The sequence below is a fragment of the Clinocottus analis genome, unplaced genomic scaffold, assembly GCF_023055335.1.
Source record: "Clinocottus analis isolate CAN_PGR_092001 unplaced genomic scaffold, fCliAna1.0.p SCAF_10, whole genome shotgun sequence".
Classification (NCBI taxonomy): domain Eukaryota; kingdom Metazoa; phylum Chordata; class Actinopteri; order Perciformes; family Cottidae; genus Clinocottus; species Clinocottus analis.
The window spans coordinates 5,706,824-5,732,407 of record NW_027175821.1 but is presented as its reverse complement, the minus strand read 5'-3'; the positions used below and the strand labels follow the sequence as shown (position 1 = coordinate 5,732,407).

At 46.4% G+C, this 25,584-nt stretch overlaps 1 protein-coding gene across 4 annotated transcripts in view; it reads right to left on the bottom strand.

Moving 5' to 3' along the window:
- The window catches only part of ebf1a (EBF transcription factor 1a), a 54,740-nt gene that overhangs the window by 8,477 nt on the left and 20,679 nt on the right, over positions 1-25,584 (bottom strand). For all 4 annotated transcript variants that reach the window (XM_068584171.1, XM_068584162.1, XM_068584178.1 and 1 more), the window contains exons 7-12: positions 15,998-16,079; positions 15,103-15,244; positions 12,613-12,743; positions 10,871-10,997; positions 3,460-3,548; positions 32-97 (exon numbers count right to left, since the gene is read on the bottom strand). In XM_068584171.1, coding sequence (XP_068440272.1) covers positions 32-97; positions 3,460-3,548; positions 10,871-10,997; positions 12,613-12,743; positions 15,103-15,244; positions 15,998-16,079 — 637 coding nt within the window. The remainder of the gene's footprint in view (positions 1-31; positions 98-3,459; positions 3,549-10,870; positions 10,998-12,612; positions 12,744-15,102; positions 15,245-15,997; positions 16,080-25,584) is intronic.

The following is a 25,584-nucleotide window of genomic DNA, read 5'->3' as shown; positions in this document are numbered from 1 at the left end:
GTTTGTGTTTGGTGCCGGTGTGAGTGTTTACCTGGTTATTGTGAGGCATCCCGTACAAGGCCTCCACCAGGTCTGCGGCTCTCTTTAAGATCACCTCCTACAATCAAGCGCAGAAAGAGGAAGGGGATTGATCGCGAGTGCGACGGCTCAAAGAGTTCAGTCACTTTTATTACATTTCACGTCTTAGGTTATGCTGTGAATGCAGAACAGAGTGAGCAACAGAGGAAGGAGGCAGACAGAGGAAGAGAAATGGGGCTGTCCTGGCACTTTGTTACGAGCCGGGCAGTTTGGGAGAGCAGAGGTAAGATACTGTTATCTGTGAATAAAACATGAGCCTGTATCTCTCTCTATCAGTCAGCTGTCTTCTACGTCTTCTCCACCCTACTGTCAGCGCCAGATCATGAATCTACGACACATGACCACACATCAATCTCATTTAACACAACATATCATCAGGTGGACGGCTACACAAGTCCCCTCGTCAGCGGGGATGCGCCCGTCTCCTGCCCTGAATTAACCCTGGTAATGATCCAAGTGAATAGCCCCGCATCCACTTTGTGTGATAAATGTCGAACATCATTGCTCAGGTGAAAACCGCCGAGTGGTATTTCCCACATCAAACATTTATCCTTCCGTAGCGTTTGCTGGTTCTCCGCGCTCGTTTTCTACCGCTTACCCTCCTTTCTCTTCTCACCCTGCCTCTATGCTTTTCCCTCCCTGAGTGTATGAGTGTGTGACTCCAGGCAGTCGTTATATGTGTGTGATGTAGACACCTACAGCCCTACGAAACCCTTTTTAAAAGTTAATGTGCCGGGGCCAGGATATATGCTGGAGGCGCGACAACCAGAAAATTGCAGCCCCCTCCCCTTCAACCTTCCCCTCATTTCTTTCTCTCCCTCCCTCTCCTCCACCGGCGCACACACACGCTGTGCGCTATACCCTCCTGAGTGTATCCCTCGCTGTGAACAAGCCCCGGAGCATGTGTGCTCTCTGTTCCGTGACACACCGCCTTTCAATCAGACCTCATATCACACACACACACACGGGCGTAACCGCACACTCAGCCACGCACATGTGGAGGCTGTCGAGCACGCCCAGGACATGACGAGAGGGTCAGCAAAGCAATAAAGATTGTAGAGCGCTGTCCGAGGTGCTAAATTCACTCAATAATGGGAGCGCTGCCTCTGTGTTAACCTCCCATTACTAGCACTATCTGGGGGAGGCAGAAAGGGAGGCAGGGGGAGGAGAGGAGAGAGACGCAAAGAGGGGAGACCGGAGAGGGGGCCTGCTCTGTTTGATTGAGAGATGTAGAGGCCCTAGGAAGGTAAGTGGTTCTTTAGTATGTATGCGTCGCTCCTCGCTTCCTTCTCTCTGCTTTTCCTCGACGCCCCATGCCTCCCAGGGATTGCCAGATAGGTAGATGGATGGATGAAGGGAGGGAGGGGAGAGGAAGACGGAGAGGGAGGAGGAAGAAGAGGAAGAGAGGGAGGAGGAGGAGGGGGAAATGAGGGACGTGTGGGGCATTAGGACACAAACAGATCCGCAGCTGGAGTGTAACGATGTTCAGGGAGGACACGTGAACCTCAGTCACTCCATCTAAAAATGTTTTTTTTTTTTTTTTTTGCTTCTCTCGTTCAGACCTCCTGTCTGTCTGTGCATCTCTGTCTCTAATCTCCACTCTCCTCTCTTCACCTGCGTCTCCAAAGTACTTTCTCTTTGTGTCTCTTTCGTCTCTCTCCCATTTTCTCTATTAATCACTCTCTCGTGGTCCTGTGCCCTGTCTGTACCTATCAGTCTCTCGTTAGCAAAGGGATCTGTCCAGTAGCTAAACGCGATTAGGCAGCGCTCCAGAGTCGTTCTGATAAACAGATAAATGTGGTTAGCGCCGCGCTGCCTCCCTAGCTCTGCTGCTGTAAGGGGAGACCATTTCCTGGGCGCAGGGTCTCTTCCCGTAAAGTCAGGCCCACAGAGACGTCAACAGGAAGGGGAACCTGATCCAGAGCAGAGCCTGGCCTCGTCTGGCAGGAGCGGTCACTCATTAGCCGGCCCCAGACCCTCAGCTCCACCACAGCCTTAGCTAAACACCCTCTGCAGTCTGGCTGTGCCGGAGCGGCCTACTCTCTGACTGCCTGACTATTAGCTACAGCACAGTATGGGGGCTGTGTTCAGCTGGACACTGGATCATTACCACAACATACAGAGATAGAACAGGCATTGGCAGATATCCCGCTTGTTCTCCGCTCAATGTGTGTTTGGGCTCATTAAGAGCCCCCTCGATGAAAGGTGCCACTAGAACAGAATACATTATATTTTCAATCAATTTCATCTCGATTAAAAATTGACTGAAGAACAGCCACAAACAGGCATTTGCCAAGGTGACCATGAATGGACATTTGTAGCACAAGAAGTTGCCAGTGGATGCTCCCTCTCCTGCCCCCCTCTCTGATGATTGAGGCCAACAGTTGAGAGAAGTGCGGTCAACAAACTGTTATTGCCTCAATAAAGGCACCAATCAATAGAGCTGAAATGAACAAGCGCGCTCGCCAGCTACCGCTGTTCATTTAGAAGAGGAGGAGACACCATGGAGCGATGGAGGAAGAAGAGGAGAGGAGAAAAGATGGATGGATACGAAGATATTTAGAAGGATGCAGGGGGTTGATAGGCTAAAGACCAGAACTCACTCGGACAAGTCTCGTATCCACCAGACATGACACACAGCGAGGACAAGTGATTTCAATCTTCCTTCTGCATCTACCTGAGCTCTCCATCTCTGCCTCATGGTGACTTCCCTCCACTGAGTCTGTGTGTGTGTGTGTGTGTGCACAGCCACAAAGAAGTGTGTGTGTGCATTTCTAAGTGTGTGTGTGTGTGTGTGTGTGTGTGTGTGGTGTGTGCGTGTATGCTGGTTTGTGTATGTGCGCGCTGGAAGTAATAAAGTCCACCCGGGGTTGACTTCGATCCACTGACCCAGCAGGAGGTAAGACTGGACAGCTATGATGGATCACCTAACCTGCTTCTGCCTCTCTCTTCCTCTCTCTCCCCTCAACCTCCTTTCCTCGCTCTCTCTCCCTCTTTTCCTCCCTCCATCCATTCCTTTCCTCTCCCACTTTGCCAGTCTAAATGACCTTATACTCAGTGGAAGGATGAATAGAGTTGCTTGTGCGTTTCGCTGCGCAAATAAAGTGTTTGTTTGAGCAGAAAATGACCATGAACGTATGATAAAATGTTAATGTGCATACTGCGTCAGACATGTATGGCTCACTGTCTATACGGCACACAGTCATTCCTCTGTATGTGAGGTCATGCTGCCCTTGTGCCATGTCTTTCCATACATGCTATGAAACTCTAGTAGTTGTCAATACGTATCTGTGTTACCAAGACAAATTCCTCTAAAATAATTGCATGTGGCAACCAGCATGAGCACAGACACATGAGAGGAGAGGAGTGGAGGTGCTGTACCTTGGGTAATCTCTCTTGGTCTCCGGGGTGTCTGGGGATGACCTTCTGTAACCTCTGGAAGCCGTAGTCTATGGTTGGCTCGTTCAGCGCTGAGCACAAACAGAAAGAGAAAAATAACTTTTAGTGCTTGATCCTTAATGATTAAAACACCTACTGTTCAACGGCAACTGAGAGATACAGTGGGAGGAACGAGTCTACGGGAGAAACGACTGAATTAAGCACGGTTTTACACGAGTATTTCAACATTAAACTAAACACGCTGAAAATGTGGGTGTTCTCTATTAAGTCTGGTGTGTGTCTTTGTTTGCCTGTGATGTAATGAATCTCACTTTGTCGCCTGCTTTGGTGGTTAATAAAAAGACTGTCAGGAATCAGGCAGAGTGTGTGCGTGCGTGTGTGTGTGTGTGTGTGTGTGTGTGTGTCCTGTGGTCTTGCGTTGATCAGCGACTAATATAAGCAATTACAGAAACTGGTTCCAATATAACAAAGGCTTGATCGCTCCGAGGAACAAGCTAAACACACACACACAGACACACACACTGACAGTTGCAAACATTCACACACACATACACACACACACGCACACACACACACACACACGCACACACAGAGTCAGATGATCCAGGCAGCAGGGAGAAAGCACTCTCTCGGCATGCTGTGGTCGTGCTACGGTAATTGAATATGAGAAGATTTACCATGAATATTTAAACATTAGAATAAATACAATGAAGATCTGAGGCTTATAGTACAAACACTTCAGAGAAGGATTGTTGGATAAGTGCTCTCTCCACATAATTCATTCCTAATGTACTCTCTCTCTCTCTACTGTCTTTCACCCCCCCCCTGTGTCTCTTTGTGAGTTGCCTGGAGAGTCAATGCATATACATGGATAACAGTCTTGTCTACTTTTTTTCTGGGCTACAACCTATAAGATGCTGCTTCTGCACAGAGTTTGTGGCGTCAACATGTGTGTTTGTGCTTCTATATTTGTAAAAACTAAAAAGGAAAGGAGCCATTGTGCGTGTAGATTGCCTGTGTGTGTCTGTGCCGTCCGTCTGTTTCCCCTGTGGGTCGCAGCTTGGACGTTTCCTGAGGGCTGATGCCCTGCTCGCCTCACATCTGAGCAGCCAGGCTGACTAGGCGGCCCCCAGAAAAAAGGCCCCTAGAGGCTATGAGTACAAGCTGTCCTGCTGGACCTCTAGTGACTTCACCATGGCTCCTCCTGAGCCGCTCGCTCGACACACACAGACCAAAAGAGAGCAAAGGAGAGAGGATCGGTGTTGCTCTGTTTTGGCAACACAGACACATTTGGACAGCTCTCCCAGTGGACCGTTCCAGTAATCCATAAGAGTGAGAGAAAGGAAAGGTGAATAGCTTGAAGCAAAGACAGAACAGAGGGGAAAAAGTAGACACGCCAGAGGCAGGCTCAACTTCTGAGGAATGACACGCATTACAGGCCAGCTGGTCCGCTGATAAAATAAGCCAAAACAATGAGACGATCACATGCAACAAATAAACTAAGAATTATTTCTGAGGACAAATATTTGACATTACTTCCCCATTCTCTGATCTCGCTAAAGCCTTAAGGAGGATTTGCCCTGGATTAGGCCCGCAGTCTGAGGAGGGGATTGTTCCACACAACATCCTCTCTTTCGTCTCAAAGGCTTTTGTTTTTATGATGAATTTTTTATCAGTTCTCCACAATGTGCCAAATGAGCCACGAGTGAACAATAGCATAAAAACCCCAAGACATACACAGATACCCCCTATTACAAATAAAGAGACAATTTTGGTAATTGACAGTGGAAGTGATATTGTCTGCTCATTTTCAAGGACCATAAACCAAAGGAGGAGTTTGTGGGGGACAACGCGCACCACTAACTACCTGGCTGTGTCTCTTTGGGGATTAACTTGACATTTTATGCTCCTATATCTCTGCTCAATATCTCACATTTCCCAACAGGAATTAGCGCTGGAAGAAAAACAACCTCTCCTGCCTCGAAAGAGGAGTGTCGTGACGGTACACTCCAGGATTCAAAGCACACTTTCCTATACAGGTATATTTATAATCCTTAGCTGTCGCTCTCCAGAAGAGCAAATCAAAGCCAGTAAAACATAACTGCCATAAATAAATGAATAGATGAGCAACAGCCCTGGACTGAAGGGATTCACCTAGCAATCACCCACATCAGATCAGATCAATGCTCATGGAAATTTCATGAAGCCTAGAATCCACACCGCTTCATATTTCACTATAATAACCCACAGAGCCGCAGGGGGAGTGTGTATGAAGGGGTGAGGGGGTGGGAGGAGGAGGAGGAGGAGGAGGAGGAGGAGGAGGAGGAGAGGAGGCGAGGGTGAAGGGGTGTTGGACGTATGAGCTTTGGGGGAGGAATAAGAAGGGGGCCAGGGGGCAAAGAGTAGGAGGTGGTTGGTGGTGGTGGTGGTGGTGGTGGTGGTTGGGGGTGAGGGGGGATTGAGAGGTCAGCACGGTGAAGTCGTCCTGGAAACACAAGGGAGGAGGAGGGGAAACTACAGTAAGTGTCCAGTCGCCCTGTCTCCTCCTGCTCCCGAGTCACAACACTGTGTGTGAGTGGGTATGGTACTTGCAGGGTTAGGTAATTGGCTCTGAGGCTTGATGTTAACACCTTAACAGGCCGTCAGACAGTGGGCAAGGGGCTGATCATATCACAACCCTCTGTTTCTCTCTCTTCTTCTCACTATACGCTCCTTCGTCTCCCTCTCTCCCCCTCTCCCCTCCCCTCCTCCCCCTCTTTTCCCTCCCCTCTGCAGTCTCCAGTGCTCAGGTGTGATCTCATAAGCGCTGCCTTGCGATCGATGCCGCCAGTGGCAGGGGGTTCAATAGCCCTGAATTACGGCTTCATTTCTCCCCCCGCCACTACCGCCCCCACCCCTCACACAGATGAGAGCTGCCTCCCCCCCATCACCACACACACACACACACACACATACACACCTATATATACACAGCACCCCCACCGACTACTCACAATCCAGATCAATACCTTACAATCTAATTTTTATCCATTTTTCCATAAACCACGAGATTGCGTTTATTTGCAGAATCCGACAAGCTAAATAAAGCATCGCTTGAACATGTCAGGGAGACTAATGCATGGCTGGAAATTCATACGCAGAAAACAGATGAGTAGAGCTTTTTGCTCCTAAAGGAAGGGAGAGGTTGAGGCTGTGGAAGGAGGAGAGGGAGGAGAGGATGGAGGGAAGAGGAGGAGGGGGACGCTAAGAGATTCTACAAATCAATGGAGGTGTGGATGCTACAACCTAAGCTCTAATTATCTGTTGCAAAAAGTGCACGTCGACAGTTAACAATACATGACAGCACGGCTTCTCGCGGGGAGAATGCAGATTCTGGGATTCTGGAGGAAAACATGTGAGCTTGAATTAAGATATAGGAAAACATAAGAAATCATTCCCTCGGTGAATGCCGCTCATTTCAGCGGGGTGTAAAATAATCTTCGTTCGAAATTCATTTACATCATCATCATGGACCAGATGCTCCTATAATAAGAACGGAGCGCGCTAAAGAGGGAAGACAAGCCACATGGTGCAGAAAATTAATCTCAATCTCAAATAGAGGTGTGAATTTCCTCACTGTTAAGACTGTGTGCAGTAAACGTGAATGTGTGCAGCTATCTCAGCTGGCCCTGTCTCCAGCTGGAGACCAGCCGTTTTAATCAACAGCAGGCCTCCACCCAAGCTCAATAAAAGACAGCATTCACAAATAGAAGCAGGACGAGTAATTGACCAGCTCGTGGCTGCACCCCACTTTTATTGCCAGATGACTACATGCTGCATTTGTGTGTGTAATGTGTGAATGTGCTTGAGTGTAGGCGTAGGCGTATAGACATATGCATATGAACGTATATCTGAAAGTATATGTTACCAACACATTTTGACACTGATTCTGCAAATTGCACAAACATCCTGACGTCCACACAATCAGCATCAAACATTTTACTGATTGGTAAATACTCAGGCACCGTCTCAGCAGAGTAATCTTTTCCAGTTGTGTGCGACAAGCAGATTGCCTTACGAGGTGTGTATCTGAAAAGCTTAATTCGAGCTAAAATAAATCTTAACTTTGTAGAGGATGTTCATGATTACAACGCTTACTGTGGCATCATCTGAGTTTCACTCCAACGTCTGTAGTGAATAGAATGACAGACAACTGACAGTTCTTCCACCACTAAAACTAATTTGGAGCACAGAGGCAGGCGGAGAGAGACGGAGAGAGATTTCAGCAGCATCCCGGCGGGTTTAAATTCTGCTCTTGACTTTTGTCTTTTACCTCACTTTTCCTGCTCCTCCTCACGGCACCTGAGTGATGTTTCCTACACACCTAATCTGCACTCAGTGCTGAAAACCCCCCTTAATGTTTGTGCGTGCGTGTGTGCGAATGCGTGTCGGTGCGCACGGCGCCGGCCTTAATGTGAGCCGGCAGAGCCTTTTAATATCAGCAGGAGCTGTAGAGGAAGCACTAAGCAGACAAGGCTGCATACTGAGGAGGGAGGGATTGCCTTTTGAACGACAAGGGTGATTCATCAACTCCCCCAATCTATGGCCAGTATCCCTGTGTCACACACACATACACACAAGCGCACACACGAATCCTGGTGGCAGAGAGTATTATCACTCTATACTGCATGGAGAAAAGAAAAGGGAGAGCATCTCTGATGAATGTTACAAAGACAGCAATCCAGTAAAAGGTGATACACAACCAAACATGGAGACGCATTTGTACAGGGGAGACGGGAGAGAGGGGGGGTGGACAATGACCTGATAATGAGAGGGAGAGAAGGAGGGAGGGAGGGAGATTAGGGAGAGCTCTCAGCCCCAGAGGTGGGTAAGGCAGAGGGCAGAGAGGGGAACAGAAGGGGGATAAGGGGATAAAAAGACAGAGGAAGAGCAGAGAATAAAAAAAGAAAAAACATTCTTTTATTCTTATCAGTGGAGAGCTTAATTGCCTTTGATGAGTCTAATTGGAGCTTTCTGAAGTCTAATGGCAGAGGAGTCCTCAGAGACGGCAGAGGACACATTACTGTAATAGCTTCTCTCCGAATCTCCTATGCACCAAAAGTCCGCTACTTGTCTCCTCTGTCCTGAACTCTGGCGGAAATTTTTTCCATTCAGCACCGGCTGGTTGTGGAGTATCAATGATCAGGCAGAGGAGGATGGAGGAGGGTAAACCTATAGATGGGTTATGTGTCTGTGTGTGTGTGTGTGTGTGTCGTGTGTGTGTTTGCAAAGTAGCGGTAGCAGCAGTATTGGGTATGTGTTGACTTAATTAGGTCTGTGAGCTGCTCGCTTTCCTCTCCTCAGCTGAAGTTGATTAGCAATGCCAGCTGTCCCCAATGTAATTCAGTGTGCGCATGTGTGTGTGTGTGTGTGTGTGTGTGTGTGTGATCGTGCGTGCACATGCAATATATGAGTATATGCATGTCTGTGAGTGTGGGGCTGTGTTGATGTGTGTGTGTGTGTGTGTGTGTGTGTGTGTGTGTGTGTGTGTGTGTGTGTGTGTGTGTGCACGCTAGCTGCCAGCTGCCACGCAGTGCTGCCAATCCTCCATGATTAGTACCCACTGGCAACTGGGCTCAAACTGGTGCCAAACAGACCCAGGAGGGCAACATGGCCCATGGTAATCCTCCATCCCTCTCTCCCATCCTTCTCCTCTCCCTCCTTTCTCATCCACCTCTCTCCACTCTCATCAATTGCTTTTTTTTAATGCTCCAAATTCTCTGCGCTCATCCCCTTCGTTTGTTCTCTGCCTCTCATTCAAGATGCCAAACGTGAGCAGGTTCCTCCTCGCTCGGAGAACGCGGGACGCCAAAAAAGGGCAGATAGAGGAGCTGAGGGAGAGGTACAAATACCCACTGAGGGTGCAGAGCGGTGGCTGAAGTGAAGTGTGTGAAGAGTGGAACTGGGATCTGTGCCTCGACACGGTTGACTGTGTCACTGTGAAGGTGCCAGTGCTTGGCAAGCGGCAGCACAGTGTGTGTGTTCAACTCCCACTGGATGACCTCTTGCTACCCCTCACCTGTTGAGATTCTTCTATGCGCCTCCATGGAAGCCAAGAGGCGGAGAGAGCGGGGAGAGAGAGGGGATGAATTCATCCAAAGAAGCAAGTTTTGAATAAGTGAATGTGACAAGGGGAAAGAGTGGAGGGCTGGGAAGAGATAGGGCGTTTATGCATACGGTTCCCACATGTCTGGCACATTAAAAAGCTGCACACACAAACACACACACACAAACACACACACGCACACACACCTACATACACTTATATACACACAGCTCTATGAGTTTGGCAGAGTGCGGGCTGTTGGACAGCTCTGGCATGGCAAAGGCTGCCCACCCATCTGCCCTCTGTCTTAGTAATGCAGTTACTTGTCAATGTGTGTGTGTGTGTATGAGAGAGTGTGTGTGGGGGTGTGTGTGTGTATGTGTGTGTGTGTGTGCACTTGGACTACATTCACACACACGTACAAACAAACACAGACGGCCCATCGCAGCCTTTCCCTTAAGTATACAAACACGATCATAATTATGACGCATGGATATGGATCCTGTCCAGTAATTAGGACACGCTCAAGATGCAGAAAAATGCATGGCGGCGAAGTGATGCACACGCTCTCTTTCAATTGTGATTTTGTCAAATGTAGGCAATTCACAGCCGGGGCTTACGGCCTAAGTCTATCAGTGGTTGAGATTACAGACAGATTTATGTGATTCACAACCTCCCCGGGGACCTGTGGCCTCGCATTGGTTAATCACCGCTTCACATTCACTCTCTCTGCCGCTCTTTTCACTGCACGGCTATAACTCTGCACCGATTCGCTCCAATGTAACACTCAAGCTATTCATGCTCCTGTGCTCGCCGTCAAAAAAATACATTCTCTTCATGGACGTCTTCCTTTGTGAATCATGCCTTCGACAGGGTTAAATCTCAATAATCCCACTAATCAAAAGGTTAAACCTCCTTCCGACCTTCACCTGCTTCATAAAAGAGGGTAAACACTTTTCCTTGCCTGAATAGAAGGCTTTTGCGCTGAATTATTGAGTTGTGTTACTCAATTTTAAATAGTTTAGCGTGCATATTTTTCTCCAGAAAGAGGATCGAGAAAATGAGGAATGAATGTCTATAGACTGCAGCACGTTACTTTGAGCAGATATTGCAAATGAACAGTCCTGACACAATGTATGTGAAGTTTATTTCTACATGATTATTTTTTATTCACATTAATGTCAAGGCAAGTTGTTGAAAATTAGATAATCCAGGAGAAAAGTGCATGAGAAAAGCCAGCAGATAGGTAAATTGGTGTTGCATTAGCTCTGTTTATTAGTGTCATTAGTAAATGTTAGTGCAAAGTACCTGTGTAGATGAAGCGTCCAGGTGTGCCTTTGCAGAACTGTTTGGATTTGTAGGACAGCGTGACCTCCACCACCCCGGGGATGTGTCTGGGTGGAGTTTGCACACGAATGGCGTGGGGGGTGATCAGCTGCAGGGGGAGGCAGAGAGGGCATGAAGATTAATGCAATGGAACTTCATATCTAAACATGTGCTCAGGGGACTATTTTCAGCTCGCCTCAGACCTCTCCTTTTACAGCTTTTGACTTTCTTTCTTTGTATAATCAGCCTGAAAATGATGTGTTAGCGCGAAAGCCCTCAGGTGGCCTCGTAGCCCGAGGCAATGTCACTGTGAGGCTTAGGATGGTTATCAGTGCTGACATGGACTCTGTATGAGGGGTTCAAAAGCAGTTATCTGTTTATGAATAAAACACACCTTCCTCTGCATACATCTATTACGCAGTATAAGCAAACGTATAATATGCTCGTCTCTGCTGCCCCTGTCTCTGTGTCTGTCAGCCGCGGCTGTCTAGCTGCCGTTAGCCACATTAAAGCAACACTGTGTCTTAAAAAGACTCACTTAGTGTGGTTGACGAGCCAGCTCGCAACGTATGTCTGTGTGTGCATGTTGAAGGGTCTTTGAAGGGAAACGGTAACAAGACAAAACACAGATGAGACCTCACTGAGTGCTCATTTTCCGCACGCTACAGTCAACTAGCACTCAAAGCTAGCGGTGCTCAAAAGCTATCAATGCCTCTGCCAGCAGCTATCGTGTGTGTGCATGTGTGAGCGTGTGTGTTGTTCTAACTGTCCCTTTCATTGCTCACTTAGCTACGCTTTCATTCCACCATTGTTTGGCCCCACTCACCTCTCAGCTCGATAATATAGGAGCTTTTTATAGAATTATTCCTTTACTAAAGACAAAGCTGTTTAGCTGCGCCACTCACTGACCTTCAATTTCACACATACACTACATTTACATTTTAGTCATGTGGCAGACGCTCCTTACAAAGAGATTCATATTGTACGGTGTGCACATATTCCAAGACGGCAGATACTAACATAATTGAAGACAGAAAGTGGAGCAGAAAAGAGATATGACACAAATAAAATTGCTACAGAGAGAAATGAGAAAGCAGGCTGATATACTTTTGATATGGGTTTGCAGTAGGGCTGCAATTAATGATCATTGTTATTATTAATTATCTATTTAGTACTTTTGATAGTCACAAGAACTGTAATGGACTGAGGAAATTGGAAAATCTTCACCTTTGTGAAACTCAAACCAGCAAATGTTATCTAAATGGCATTTTACTTGAAATGACTTGAAATATTCAATTAACGAATCGATTTAGCGCTAGTTTCCAGCAGACACATCCACCCATGATATTGTATATTTGATGGAGTGACAAGACGATCAAAGCAATAAGGAAAACATAATTCTGTCTTTTTGCTCATGTTTTTTTCCTTTTGAAATACTGCATAGTTTTACCTTTCGAGACCTCGAAAAAATGCTCCTAATGAAACTATCTGAGCAAAACATTTTCAAACTGCTAACAACTTCTGCGACAAAAGGTCCAAACAGACATCGCCTTGTTTCGAAATAGGACTCAAACCAAAAAGGTTGGAAACCACCGGTTTATAGCAGAAAAGCCTAATGTTCATGTGTGGTGAGGATGCACTCATATGCACATACACATGCGCACACACACACACACACACACTCACACACACATACACACCGATGACCGGGTGGTGACACTTACCTCACTCCAGACCAGCATGGTTCCAAAGATGACCTGCAGGCCGTCAAAGAAGTTGTCCCCGATGATGATGACAGTAGCGCCTCCTGTGGTCCAGCCTTCACTGGGGCTGATGGCTTTGATGCTGGGGGTTGCTGCAAGAGTCACAGACAGAATGTATTAGATGTTAACCAACCAAATGGCAGCCCATAAAGGTCTGTGGTATTGGCATAATGTATCGTCCCCGTTTCTTCTTCTTCTTCTTCCTCTACTTCTTCCCATCTCTTTCTCTCACACACACAGACGCACACACATCACCTCTCTCCTCTCTCCCAGGGGTCGGGGGCGAGCGAGGAATACTAATCAGAGTGATTATACGCACCCCGTTATTAAACATCACCCCTGCCCTGTGTGTGAGGGCAGCGACGGTGCGCTTGTTTTATGACACGTGGCAAAGCGTGCAGGCGTGTAAATGTCAGGTGTGCTGAGTGTCTGATCAAAGGCCACGCGACCGGGGAGCAGAGCAGAGCCAACAGTAGCTCCGTCCTCTGAATACGCCGCCTTCATTAACTAAACACTTAGCTCCTGCTCAGCTGTCCGTTTGGTACATCTGTGGACGCTACTGTATCTGCAGCGGTCGGCCATCGAGCGCCGGACCACAGGCGGTCATTTCAGCCCCTGCTAGGATGTTTGTAATGCGTTTTTTTTAAGCTTTCAATGTTTTTCTCTTAAAACATATTCTTTGTGTCTTATCGGACAAAGTACATGAAATACCAACAATAAATCACATTTTCAATAACTGGTATTCAATGTGCTTTTTGACCTTCTCAGTTCGCATTATTGACTCGGAGATTACTGGATGTGATTGAAGAAAAGAACAGCATTGGTAAAATACATGTTTATACAAGCTAAATCTCCTCTCCTCAACAGATATGCAGCTTGTCAGACATGCTGTAATTCTGTAAAGCGGCATAATCCACTTTAGACTAGGCTGACTTTTTTTTCCCTGCAGCCTTTGCTCTTTGCCTGACTCCCTGTTCTGTTGATCCTCCCCAACAAGCTGGAATGATATTTAGCCCCCCGATACGCCTGCAGAGATCAACGTTCACCAAGCAGCAATCTGTGGCCGTAATCATGGCCTAAGATGCCTCCTTTTCACAGCCGCTGATATTATGTGCGCTCCATGTGCATGTGTGTTTGTGTGTGTGTGGATTAACCAGATGGTGGAACGTGAATCCATGTGATAGGATTATACTTTGGGGTGTTCCTCGGTGCCATCTGTTCAACTCCGTGCACTACTCATCTATTAACGCCTGAAATGGGCCCCAAAAGTAGTGTATCCTGCACACAAACTCAACACGCACCCTAGAAACCAAAAGAAACCGCTGCCTCGCCGCTTCATTTCATCTGCTCTTTCTACTATCACTTTTAGCCCTTCCTCTGATTACGCCTAGATCCACCCGCCTGTGTCATGCTCTCTTACTCCGGTTGTTCCTCCTTCCAACCTCCGTCATCAGGAGAGTAAAAAATCAGAGAAGAGGAAATTCCCAAGCAAATCTCTCTGACACAAGGAACATATGTTTGCGTACTGCGAGTGCTCTCCGCTCTGTGTAAGATCCAAGTCTTGCTGACGTCTCCAATATGTCTCGTCTTTGTGAACTTTTTAAATTGTCTGTGAGCAGTCGCATGGACAAGTGGTCCATCTTACCTCTGGAGAATGGTCAGTAGAAAGACTTAACCGTAACATTCAATCGTAATGCAATCTACTGTGGGCCATCATGTAAATCCCTTCTTAGTTTTTTGTCATTATCATCCCTGAGGTTGACTTTCCTCAAAGAAAAAAAAAATATGTTTCTCTTATTCAATGTCTGGGAAATCGAAATGAGAAAATAACTGGATTAGGGACTTGGGAATCAGTGCGGGCTCCTAAATCATGTGCACATGTCATTATGAAGTATTAAAGGTTTGGGTTTGGCTGTGCATGCGGCGGGGGGAGGAAGGTGGGGAGGGCTGGGGGGATATGTGTGTGCGTGGGCTTTTTGTGTAGTAAACCTGAGGGATGGGGAGTGATGGAGGGTTGGAGGATAAAAGCAGGTCTCCGAGGAAATAAAGCCAGTGTTGGCTTTAAGCAGAACAGACCTCATAAGACACATAGTGCTTATGCGAGGCAGAGTAGAAGGCCCAGAGGCAGAGACCTGGGGGGAGCAAGCCACAAGGGAGAGACAAGAGACTCACTAGCTACCACTCTCTCCTCTCTAGCTTGAGTTGGAAACCCTACAAGGGAGGAAAGTGAGAATCCGGGAGGAAGCAGGAGAGAGATAAGAAAGACAGCGAGAGAGCAGGTTTGAGAGGGATAGAGCGCAGACAGAAGAGGGGTTGAGTGCGGAGCCAGACAGGGAGGGGAAAAGGGTGAGGGAGAGGAGGGGAGGGGAGTTGAACAGAAAGAAAGAAAGTGAGGAAGACAAAGAAAGCTCGGTAAGAGAGAGCCTGGGATTTTGTTCCTGCTTTTAATACCGTGTTCCAGGTAGGAGGGCGCTCCTTCCGACGGGTCCAGTCGTCGAGCTCGGCGCCCGTGTTTGGAGTTGTTGTGCACAAACATGTTGTCGGAGACGGCCAGGACGTGACCCTCAACGCTCACCGTAGTCGATACAACCACCTGAGTCCGGGGACGACAGATGGAAACAACAATAAGTCCCACTTTGATACAAGCACCTTGCAAATTTTATATGGTGTTTGTGTTGTTGATCTATATTTTACATTATATTATAAATTCCTGTAAAATTTTTATGTGGACTGCAGACATTTACTTTGAAGGGAACATAAGAACGCTTCCAATGTCATATCTTCCTCAAAAGTGGTTAACATAGTTTGGATTAAGGGAGTAAATATTTTCTGATGCAACAATAGGACTCGGGAAATAAAGTTTCACTCGTTCTATTGTATAAACCTTTCTTTATTCACTTTTTATTCTAGAATACCTGTGATTACCTGTCTTCTATGTTGGTTGTATGTGACAAAACTTGCCTATTATACGTCCAGGAGACAGAGAGCAACTATAAAACATGCATTTCGTGTTGTGTGTCTGACCACCAGGTGGATGTCCAATATTAACCCCCCTTTTATCTCTGCTTTCGGTCTCCACTGTCTGCTCTGGGGAATATCAGGCGCTTTGGGTGCCAGATGCTCCACTATGTGTGTCTGCTAGCTGCTGACTTTGGCTGTTTGGAGCTATTACACCGAGCATTAATGTGAGAGAGACCCCATAAATGCTTTGTTTCTCTGTGAAAGAAATGTTGGGAGGTTATGCCGTTGCCATGTCTAGCGCTTTGTATAAAACGTATGAATGATATTCCCAGGAAATGTGGTGTTTGTCCTCTGCATACAACACAAGGAGGCGGTTGCATCTAACCTGAAAACGCCTCATGTCTCGAGGGTTCCCTGCATTCTTCAGGCAGTTCTGGTTGCACTTCAGGAAGAACTTGAGGAAGAACCTGCATATGCAGAAGAAAAAAAGAAGAGACAAATGAGTTAGTGAAAGAGCAGCTGTCTGTCACTGAAAGTACAGTTTGAGCAACTTCAATAAATCACAAGATACAAATAAAACTAATAAAACAGCAGTGGCAGACAAGGCTTGCACACTGTCCCACCGTCATCCATCAGTTGTTTATGACAATGGGAGTTTTCAATGTAAAAACAGCTCCGGGATATTGAGTAAGATGCTACCTTGTATATCCATCTCCGAGCTGCTGTCACAGCTTGCCATAAACTCACCGGGGCAGACGCAGCCCCCCCGCGCCCCCGCTACAGAGCCGTGTGACGGAGCTTTTGCTGTAGCTACTATGCAGCACAGTGTTGCCATTCCTGCCTCTCTCAATCTCAGTGTGAGAGACCACATCAACAGCACCTGCCATGCATTATTAATAGGCTGAGATGGCAAGTATGGCTACCCACATCAATACTTAATGAGGGAGGGAGGGAGGAGGGAGGGGGGGTTGGAGGAGTATAGGGGGGAATGGGAGCACCGGAGGCCTGAAAAGCAGAAAGGGGACGGCTGACAATTTATTCCCAAGCCCCGCCCCGAGGCTTGAAGCCTGACAACTTCTTCTTTAACTGAAACTACAGTACTGTACGTCTCTCTACCACCACATCCCTTGTGCAGTGTCTGTCTCTCTGAAAAGAAAAACAAAAAAACAAAACAATATCAAATGAACCGCGAAAATAAACAGCGGCGTGTACAAATAAACAGGAACCCCTCAAAAAGGGGGAAAATAAAACTACAACATTTCCCGGTCCCCTCCCCTCCTCCTCCTCTCTTTGAGGTAGCTCAAAGAAGTGCTGACAGCTGAAACTGCTTACAATACAGATCTCCAACAGCCAGAGAGAGAATCACTCCTTTGCTCAGCTTTTCTTTCATATGTCTTATTTTCTACCCTCTGTTCATTTGTTATGGCTAGGATTCTGCACTGGGCAGCGCGTTTGGAGCCAACTGCCTTAGATATAATCACGCACGAGCAAACACATCTCACACACACACACACACACACACACACACACACAAACACCCAAACACACATACATACACAGAGGCATGTCAAGAGAAACACAGTAAGCGGCAGCGTGACTTGGACAATTGCTTCATCTCGAAGAAGAAGAAAAAAAAAGAACAGAAAAAAAAACAAAGAGAGCGAAGAAGATAAATGGCCGGACCAGAGTTCTGTCTCATTTCAAGGGCCAGCACACTGCTGTGCACATTACAAGCATCTGATGTAACTTGTAAATGTCTCCCTGACAACTTTTAAATGCATGACAGCTGGTTAGTGGTAGACGCTCTTCTTCAAGTGAAGAAGAAAAAGCCTCTTATGATCTGAATAACAGACTGTCTTTCTCTGCCGCTCTCTTTTTTTCTTCTTCTTCTTTGTTTGTGTTCTGATTTACGATCTCGCTGGCGCAAGAGGCTAAATCTGAATGAGAAGGGGGAGAGGAAAAGGGGAGAGAGAGAGAGAGAGAGAGAGAGAGAGAGAGAGAGAGAGAGAGAGAGAGAGAGAGAGGGAGGGAGCGATGTAGAAAGCGAGAGGGATAAAAATGATGGAAAGATAGACGGACGGACGAGGTAGAGTATGTGAAATCCGAAAGGAGAGACAGACCATCCTCCTGTATATTTTAGAAGCTGTAGGCCAATATCTCAATAATTCATGAAGCGGAGAGATGGAGGTTGTTTTTTTTTTTTTCCCCCACTGTAGCAGTTGGACCCCACAGGCTGAGGGTCTCCCAACTTTCTTATCTCCTCGAGGTCAGAGAGCAGCCTTGCAGACGGCTGTGGACCACATCCACTTGTCCAACATACTCCACCTTCCTCGCTGCACCTCCTGTTTAATTCATTGACTCCTTTTCCCAAACTGTCCTCCTCCTCTGAGGCATTTATGATAGACGGGCGATAGATAAGTGGGGAGAGGAAAGTAGGGGTCAGGAGAGTCAGAGGTGACCAAATCAGCGGGTTAAATATGAGAGTTTGGATTGGAGAAAGGAGGAGGAGGTGGAGGAAAAAGGGAGCGAGAGACTTTGCTGAGATATTGAGTGCGAGAAAAGAGACAGTAAGAGGAAGACAGCGTGCCTTGTTCGCTCAGCCATACATCAGCGTGCCCCCTCGATCTCCTGCACGCGTGGATCATCTGATTCATTATTTACATGACTTAAGGTGTCTGGAGTCAGCCGCATGGAAACATTACAAAACTGCAGCATGTTGATTCCTCGGTGCTCTATCTCATCTCCCCGGGAGCCGGGGGACTGGAATCACCGCTGCACACATTTACATGGATCAACAGAGTGTGGGTGTGGGGCAGGCGGGTGAAGAGCCGTCCGTGTTGATATGCAACAGCAAAGAGATTACCATAAGGATTTACGGATAATCTGATTGACAGCTGACCAGTAAATATGGACAGATCGCTGATGATAGCCTTTTATTCTCTCATTTGCTCTGTTCAGCTCTCTATTATCATGTGTACTTTGCTTTTTAATCGATGTGGAGGTGTGTTTAAAGATTCACAATTGTTGCTCCGTTTCTAATGTTAGCTTTGATAACCTTTTTTTTCAGACTGACTCCCACATCCAAATGCGATGAGCTCGAGTATCCCTTCAACAACAACATCTCGTCTGTTCATTTCAACTGATTGTATGTCAGGGAACAAATTGATGGTTCTTTTATAAAACGCATTAAGGTTTCTTATCGCTTTCCTTTGGCAAATGATTTTCAAATGTTCTCACTCAATATTTAAAAGCATGTATTTTTTGTTTCTAATCACTTCTCTTCTCTTTGCAAACTACTTTTCATGCAATCTTAATGATAACACAACTGACTCAGATTGGTGGGATGTGAGTACTGAGCCTTTTTTAGCTGGTAGCTTGCTGGTTATTGTCACAATACATTTCCTAAAGATCACGCCAATCTGTAATCTGTAATTTATTTTCCTCCCTAACACATTATATCTCTCTCTCTCTCTCTCTCTCTCTCTCTCTCTCTCTCTCTCTCTTTAATCCAAACACATTTAGTTTTGTTAATGAGCGACACCAGAATCCTGACAACTCCTTTACACGATGCCATACAGATTCAGTTCAATCCCGCCTTGAAAGCAGAAAATAGGGAATGAAATCAGAAATAATCTTTGATCCTAAAGGAACAACTCATCAATTCCTCGTGTAAAACAATACCCATGTGATCAATGCTGAAGCAACCATTAAGGCCGCAGAGGTCGGATCGATATATTATCTGGAAATCTGAGTATTTGAACAACCAGAGGAGCAATTGTATGCGTTCTACAATTCCATAAAAATGACACATATAGTTTTTTTTAAGGCTATTCATATCTTTCAAATAGATACATTTTTTTGAAACTGTATTTTTAGAGTGAGATAAAATGTAGCTGATTAAACTGTAACTCATCGCAAAACACACAGTCTCATTTGGTCTGTATGAAATATTATCTCCTGCATACGTTCTTGCCCCCCTCTTGTTTGTATTTGAGACTCTCCCCAGTTTCAAGCTGTTTTACTGTGCAGTCTCCACAGCCACAAATATTACCGCTGCAAATTGCTGTGCCGGCCGGATTAAATGAAATCAAACCATTTTGCTCTCACGTAATTACCCCCAAATCCAGGAATGGCTGTGGAAGTGAATTTGTGTAAATAACTGCTTGGCCTCTTGAAGCCTCATGGCATAAATTTGTAACAGCGAAAAGAAAAAAAAAAGCGAATGAATAAACACATGCGGCCCGTCGCCGTAGTAATTTAATGATCTCACACTTGCATCATATCATAACGGGCATTATTTGTCACTTTGGAGCAATTAAACACAAAATCACCCTCTGCCCATAAAAAAAAAACAAAAACAAGGAAAGCAATTATAACACAACTTTTAAGTAATCCCTGTAGCATCTAAATATTATTACTGTGGTGATAAAGATTGTCTAAGCGATTAGCTAACAGCAAGGAAGCCTCCGAGGGACAATGCTGTTATATTTTCTAATAATTTTCCAACATTAGCAACAAATGAGGTAAAGAGTTGTTTTCCTTGTCAAATTTAACATGGATAACTTTAGAACTGTGGGCTTTTTTTCTCTCTCCCTCAGTAGTTCTAGTTTATTCATCTTTTCAGCCTTTTGTTACACACTGTGCTGTACATCTCTGTGCCTCATTTCTTTATTCTTTGCCCCTCCTCTCTCTGTTTTTCTCTGTTTTTGACACCAATGCGCTGTAAAAATGGCTGTGGGTGATGCCATAACTCAGCCCTCTCCTCTCCCTCTCCCTCTATCCATCTCCGCCGCACAGATCATCTCCAGAAGAAAAGCACTGTGTCTGCCTCATAATATGCTTCATGAGGTGTGTAATTCACTGTGCTCCGGAGGGGAGCCATTTGTCTCGGGGGTTAACTAAGTGACACAACAGCACTTCCCCATGCCTGTTACCACCGTGGGACATGCTGAACTAATCTAGGCAGGTAGAGGAATGGAAGACCTTGCGTTTCTGCAATTAAGCATTGAGATCTGGTTCAGGAAATCGATGCTAACGAAGTCAGAGGCAAGCCTGAATGAAATGTAAATATTTGTAAGCAAATGTAATGTTACAACGGAAGACAAGTGCGTGACAAATAGGCGACCGAACTTGAAGTGAAGTCTGGCGCTCCCGGAGAATCAAATATCTACCTCAACTCCTGTTTTGTGTATTTTCTTTTCCTCCCCTTATGTTTCACTTCTCGTATTCTCTCTCTGTTCCGAAACTCTCTTTCGCTCTTTCCGCTATGCATCACTGACACTTCAACCGAGAGAGCCTGACTGGCTTGTTTTCGTGGTGACCTGTCTCGCTGCCTGCAGTATATGTTTAAGCGTGGAGGCACATACACTTGCACACATACACACACTAATTTAGGGAGATTTATGAGGGGGGCCTTGCACCAGGAGCCATGCAGGCTGACCCCAGGGGTGTAAGGGGCCACTGGGTGAAGGAGGGGGCCTGCCTCCATAGGGGGGGGACATTAATAATCCAGAACCAGGTCTGTCTCTGGGCCTGGCCCTGGGCCTTGACACCCGGCTGTAAAAGGCTGCAGTGGCCCAGTTTACCGGGAGCGAAACATCTAGTTCTTACTAATATCAGAGGACAAATATTGACTAAAGAAAAAGACAAAACATAAAAGAAAATATGCAGAACACATACTGAACACACAGAAACATGCAGCAGGAGTGAGACCAACACACACACACACACACGCACACACACCCCAACGCACACTTTGCTCCATTCCTTTGGAGTGCTACTTCTCAAAGTAGCAGCGTGCACCTCTATATTGCCCTCATGTCTATCTTAAGTGTCATGATTTATTCAAATAGAACATCTCACTGCGCTGAAAAATTCATTTCCAGCTCGCTCTGAGCATCGTCCCATCCTCCGCCCCGTCTGTATCTGCTCATGTCATGTCAGCTGAATTTGCCCCGTTGTTAAATATTTCTTAGAACAAATGGACCCTGGAGGAGGGAGACGGTGGGTCAGGGAGGATCCGCGCTGCGCCTACGCCGCCGAGGGAGAGGCCCCACTTGGGAGAGATCGCTCCTCGTCTTCCCCCGGAGCCAGAGCTCCAATCCCAGCTTGGGGACAGAAGTCCCAGAGACACTTAACCAATTGTGTTTCATCCATTTCATCCGAAAAGGATCATTCAAAATTCAACTGAGGAGTCGTGCGAGGAGCATTGACAGACAGTCTTTGAGATCTCGCCTGCATGCTCGCTTGTGGGAGAAAGTAATGCCGGGTTTAACAACTTGTAGCCTGATTACATCAATACCTCTGGCCTGGCTTTTACACTACAGCACCGGGGGGGGAATGCAACCAAATAAACATCTCTGCATGCATGTGTGTGTGTGTGTGTGTGTGTGTGTGTGTGTGTGTGTATGTGTGTGTATCAAAGCCATGATGAATAAGAGGCTGTCTGCTTGATGGACAAGCTTGGCAGGCGGTGCTGATTGAAACACTTCCTCTGTCGGGGCCTGGCCCATTAATCTGATGGAGACAGAGACAAAGAGGGAGAGGGAGAGAGAGAGAAAAGCTCCAGGCCCCCAGACCATGAGAGTAATGAAGGGTCCTGGTCCCTCTCACCTCAGCGCTGTCCTGCCATGCTGGGACACGCTGCTACCCTGTCCAGCCCAAGCCCTGCCCTCGTGGGACTGACCAGTGAATAATGGCCCTGTCATCAGCCCGGGTAGACGCCGCCGCACCGCCGAAGGCTGTGTGTGACCGCGCGCCAATGTGTGTGTGTGTGTGAGAGACCGTTTGCCTTTGCCTGCCTGCATGCCTCCCCGCGCAGTCATTTACCCTAACTGCTCTCCTCTCTACCTTAGTTGAAGACTGATATTCATATTGAATAGTGTTGATTTAAGCACATGTTAAACTTAATGCATAATGCATCGACTATATATAGCTTGATAAAGAGCATTGTGTCAACCCGGGACCAGCCCCATACATTGTGGGGATGAATGTGCCGCTTGCAAAAGTTCTTTCTTTTTGTTCCATTTAAGCACCGTATTAAATCATAACTATGACTGTGACTGTGCACAGGCTCAAGGTTATGTTTCTAAATGCAGCAAGATCAGAAATCAGAAACTTAATTAGTGTGCCGTGTTTGTTCTCGGGTGAAAAGTTGTTCCCTCCAATGGGTCTTGAGGGAGCAACATGGAAGCAGAGAGTGGGAGAGAAATGTGAGGACAGAGAGAGTGCGTGTGCGTGTGTGTGACGGATGGAGACTGATACTGAACAGAGACGTATGGCTTGGCTGGTGTATGTGTGTGTGTGTGTGTGTGTGTGTGTGCGGACATGTGCATATGTGTGCGTTTTGGCCTTGCATCCCTCTGTGTTTATCAAACATATTACAGCTCCTTCTAGATTCCTCACCTGCACACCCCCAGCCTGCTACATATGGCCCACCAATCACAAAATAAGGAATCATGCATACATTAGCATAGCTAATGGCCTTCCCTCTCCATTTAATATGCAAATTTCCTGAAACATTACTGAATGCCGTCTGTTCTAAATGAATAAATTTGAATCGCAATTAGAATAATCCTTTATAATTAATGAAAACTGTCAATTTTGGTTCATAAGTAATTTGATTAAAGTGGTGATGGGACACTTATGAAGTTCATCGGGCTGTGAGGGGTGTGAACACACACTCGCTCACATGCATACATGCAAACACACACACACACACATTGCATGACAACCAACAGCAGGTCCAGGACTGCATTATTGATGAAGATGATTAATAAACTTATGAAAGTGGTTGTCACACATGCCAGACCTTTTTTTTTATTTTTTTATTTTTTTTATTTCACCCAACACAACTTCTTTCCGCTGCTTTACCGCCATGGAGAAACAACAGATCAATCACGCCTTTCTGCCAACTGACAGAAAAGGGAAAAGTGAGGGAGTGATTGAAAAGGTTCTCCGGCCTCTTGGTGCTGTGTCAGTGGCCTGTCTGTCCGGTGGGAGACACTGATGGACTGTCGAGGCAGAGGGAGCACCAAACACACACATGCCAAGTCATTACAGGGGGTTGAAAAGCCTCCCTGTTGTTTCTCACAGGGAGACAACCGGCGCTGCGGTTTTCCACTGAGGTTTTTATCAGAGTATAATAACATGGTGTGACAAGCATATAGTTGAAGAAGAGTGCGGCCAGTCTGTACCTGATCATCAACATCCTCTCCTTGGCCATTATCTCTCTCATGCTGTGCTATGCTGCCACCGAGGCGTGTAATGGCGTCACTTAAATTAGGGTCACTCAACTGTGGGAAATTGTTGCAATGTGCGCTGTGTGTGTATCCCCCCCCCCTCGTATGGTATGTATATGAACAAGAGCGCGCTGGTGTTTGCGCGTCGACTCGGACGCAGAGTGTGTGTGCGTGTGTATGTGAGTGTGTTTGCATGGCTTCAACCCAATAATAATGGTCCAGATAGTGTAGAGCCTCGCAGACTAATTAGCCATATCACTGAGAAAATAGCAGCCTGCTAATTAATGGGTATTATGGCATTTCAGAAGTCACTGCTCTAATTGGGAGGGAACTGAGCCTCGCATTTCCATACGGCAGTAATACCGGCTTTATCCGCCTGTCTATCTTTCTGCCTGTCTGTCTGCCTACTTGCTTTTAAACACAATCATCCAAATGCTAGCAGGGAAAATAATTATCCTGCACATGCTCACATTTTCACACAGACACACAGCAATGCACATGATGTATACACACACACACACACGCACACACACACACACACACACACACACACACACACACACACACACACACACACACACACACACATCCACATAAAGATAACTACTTTACCACAAGGGCAGAAGATTCTCTACACAAAACATTTTTGTAACCTCTGACCCATCATCTTATATATATACTCTGATTAAATATCTTTATATTGCTTTTAGAGAAAAACAAACTCCTAATGCAAGTGAATTGGTGAGTAATATAATCCATTTGAATAATTCTCTTTATCATTTTGTATTTGTCTCCAAATACCAGCTCTCTTATACACATGCATACATGCATATCCCCTATAGGATCCTCTTAACCCTATCAGTCGTGGGGACAATCAAAATAGATTTGCATTCAAATGCCACATGCTCGGTATCAAATATCAAATCAAGCCCGAGTCACTGAGACGGACGGACCTCCTCCCTGCTTCCTCCACCTCCTCCCTTATTCTCTCAGGGTCCCAGGGACTCCCATTCTCCCCCGGACAAGCTCTATCGAGGAGTGACAGGCTGTGGCCAGGGTGTGATTGACAGCCTGTTGATGCTTCTCTTTTCCACCACACACGCAAAAACACAATCCTCTCCTCCTACACACACACACACACACATACACACACATACACACTCCCCGTACGCCTCCACCACCTCCCCGTGCTCGTGCACTGGCCTGGGTGTCTGTGATAGCCCCTGGGCTGTGCCCCGCAGGCTGCACAGCACTATACATACAAATCACAGTGTGTCAGCCTTGTGAATAGGCCCATTTTGACTTTGTCCTTGTAAAGTCAGGCACCCCTTGAAGCCGCCTGGATCTGTATCCTGCCTCTTTTTTACTTTCTCTCTCACTCTTATATGCACACAGAGGCAGATGAATGATGAAACCGACACAAAGGGACACGTTAGTGGGAGCGTGTGCACACACACACACACACACACACACACACACACACACACACACAAACACACACAGAAACCCACAAGGAAAAAAAAGGCAGATTTAAATCTGGTGCTAATGGGCAGCACCTCACAGCAGCAGGGTATAAATGCATCAACAACAACGCACACACATAGACAGTCCATACACACCATAACGGCCAAGACCCGGGGCCTAATCTCACACACTCAGCTAGTACACCTGGATAATGTTAAGAGGGCAGTTATAGTCAATTACATTCCCATATAACGCATAAACCTCCACC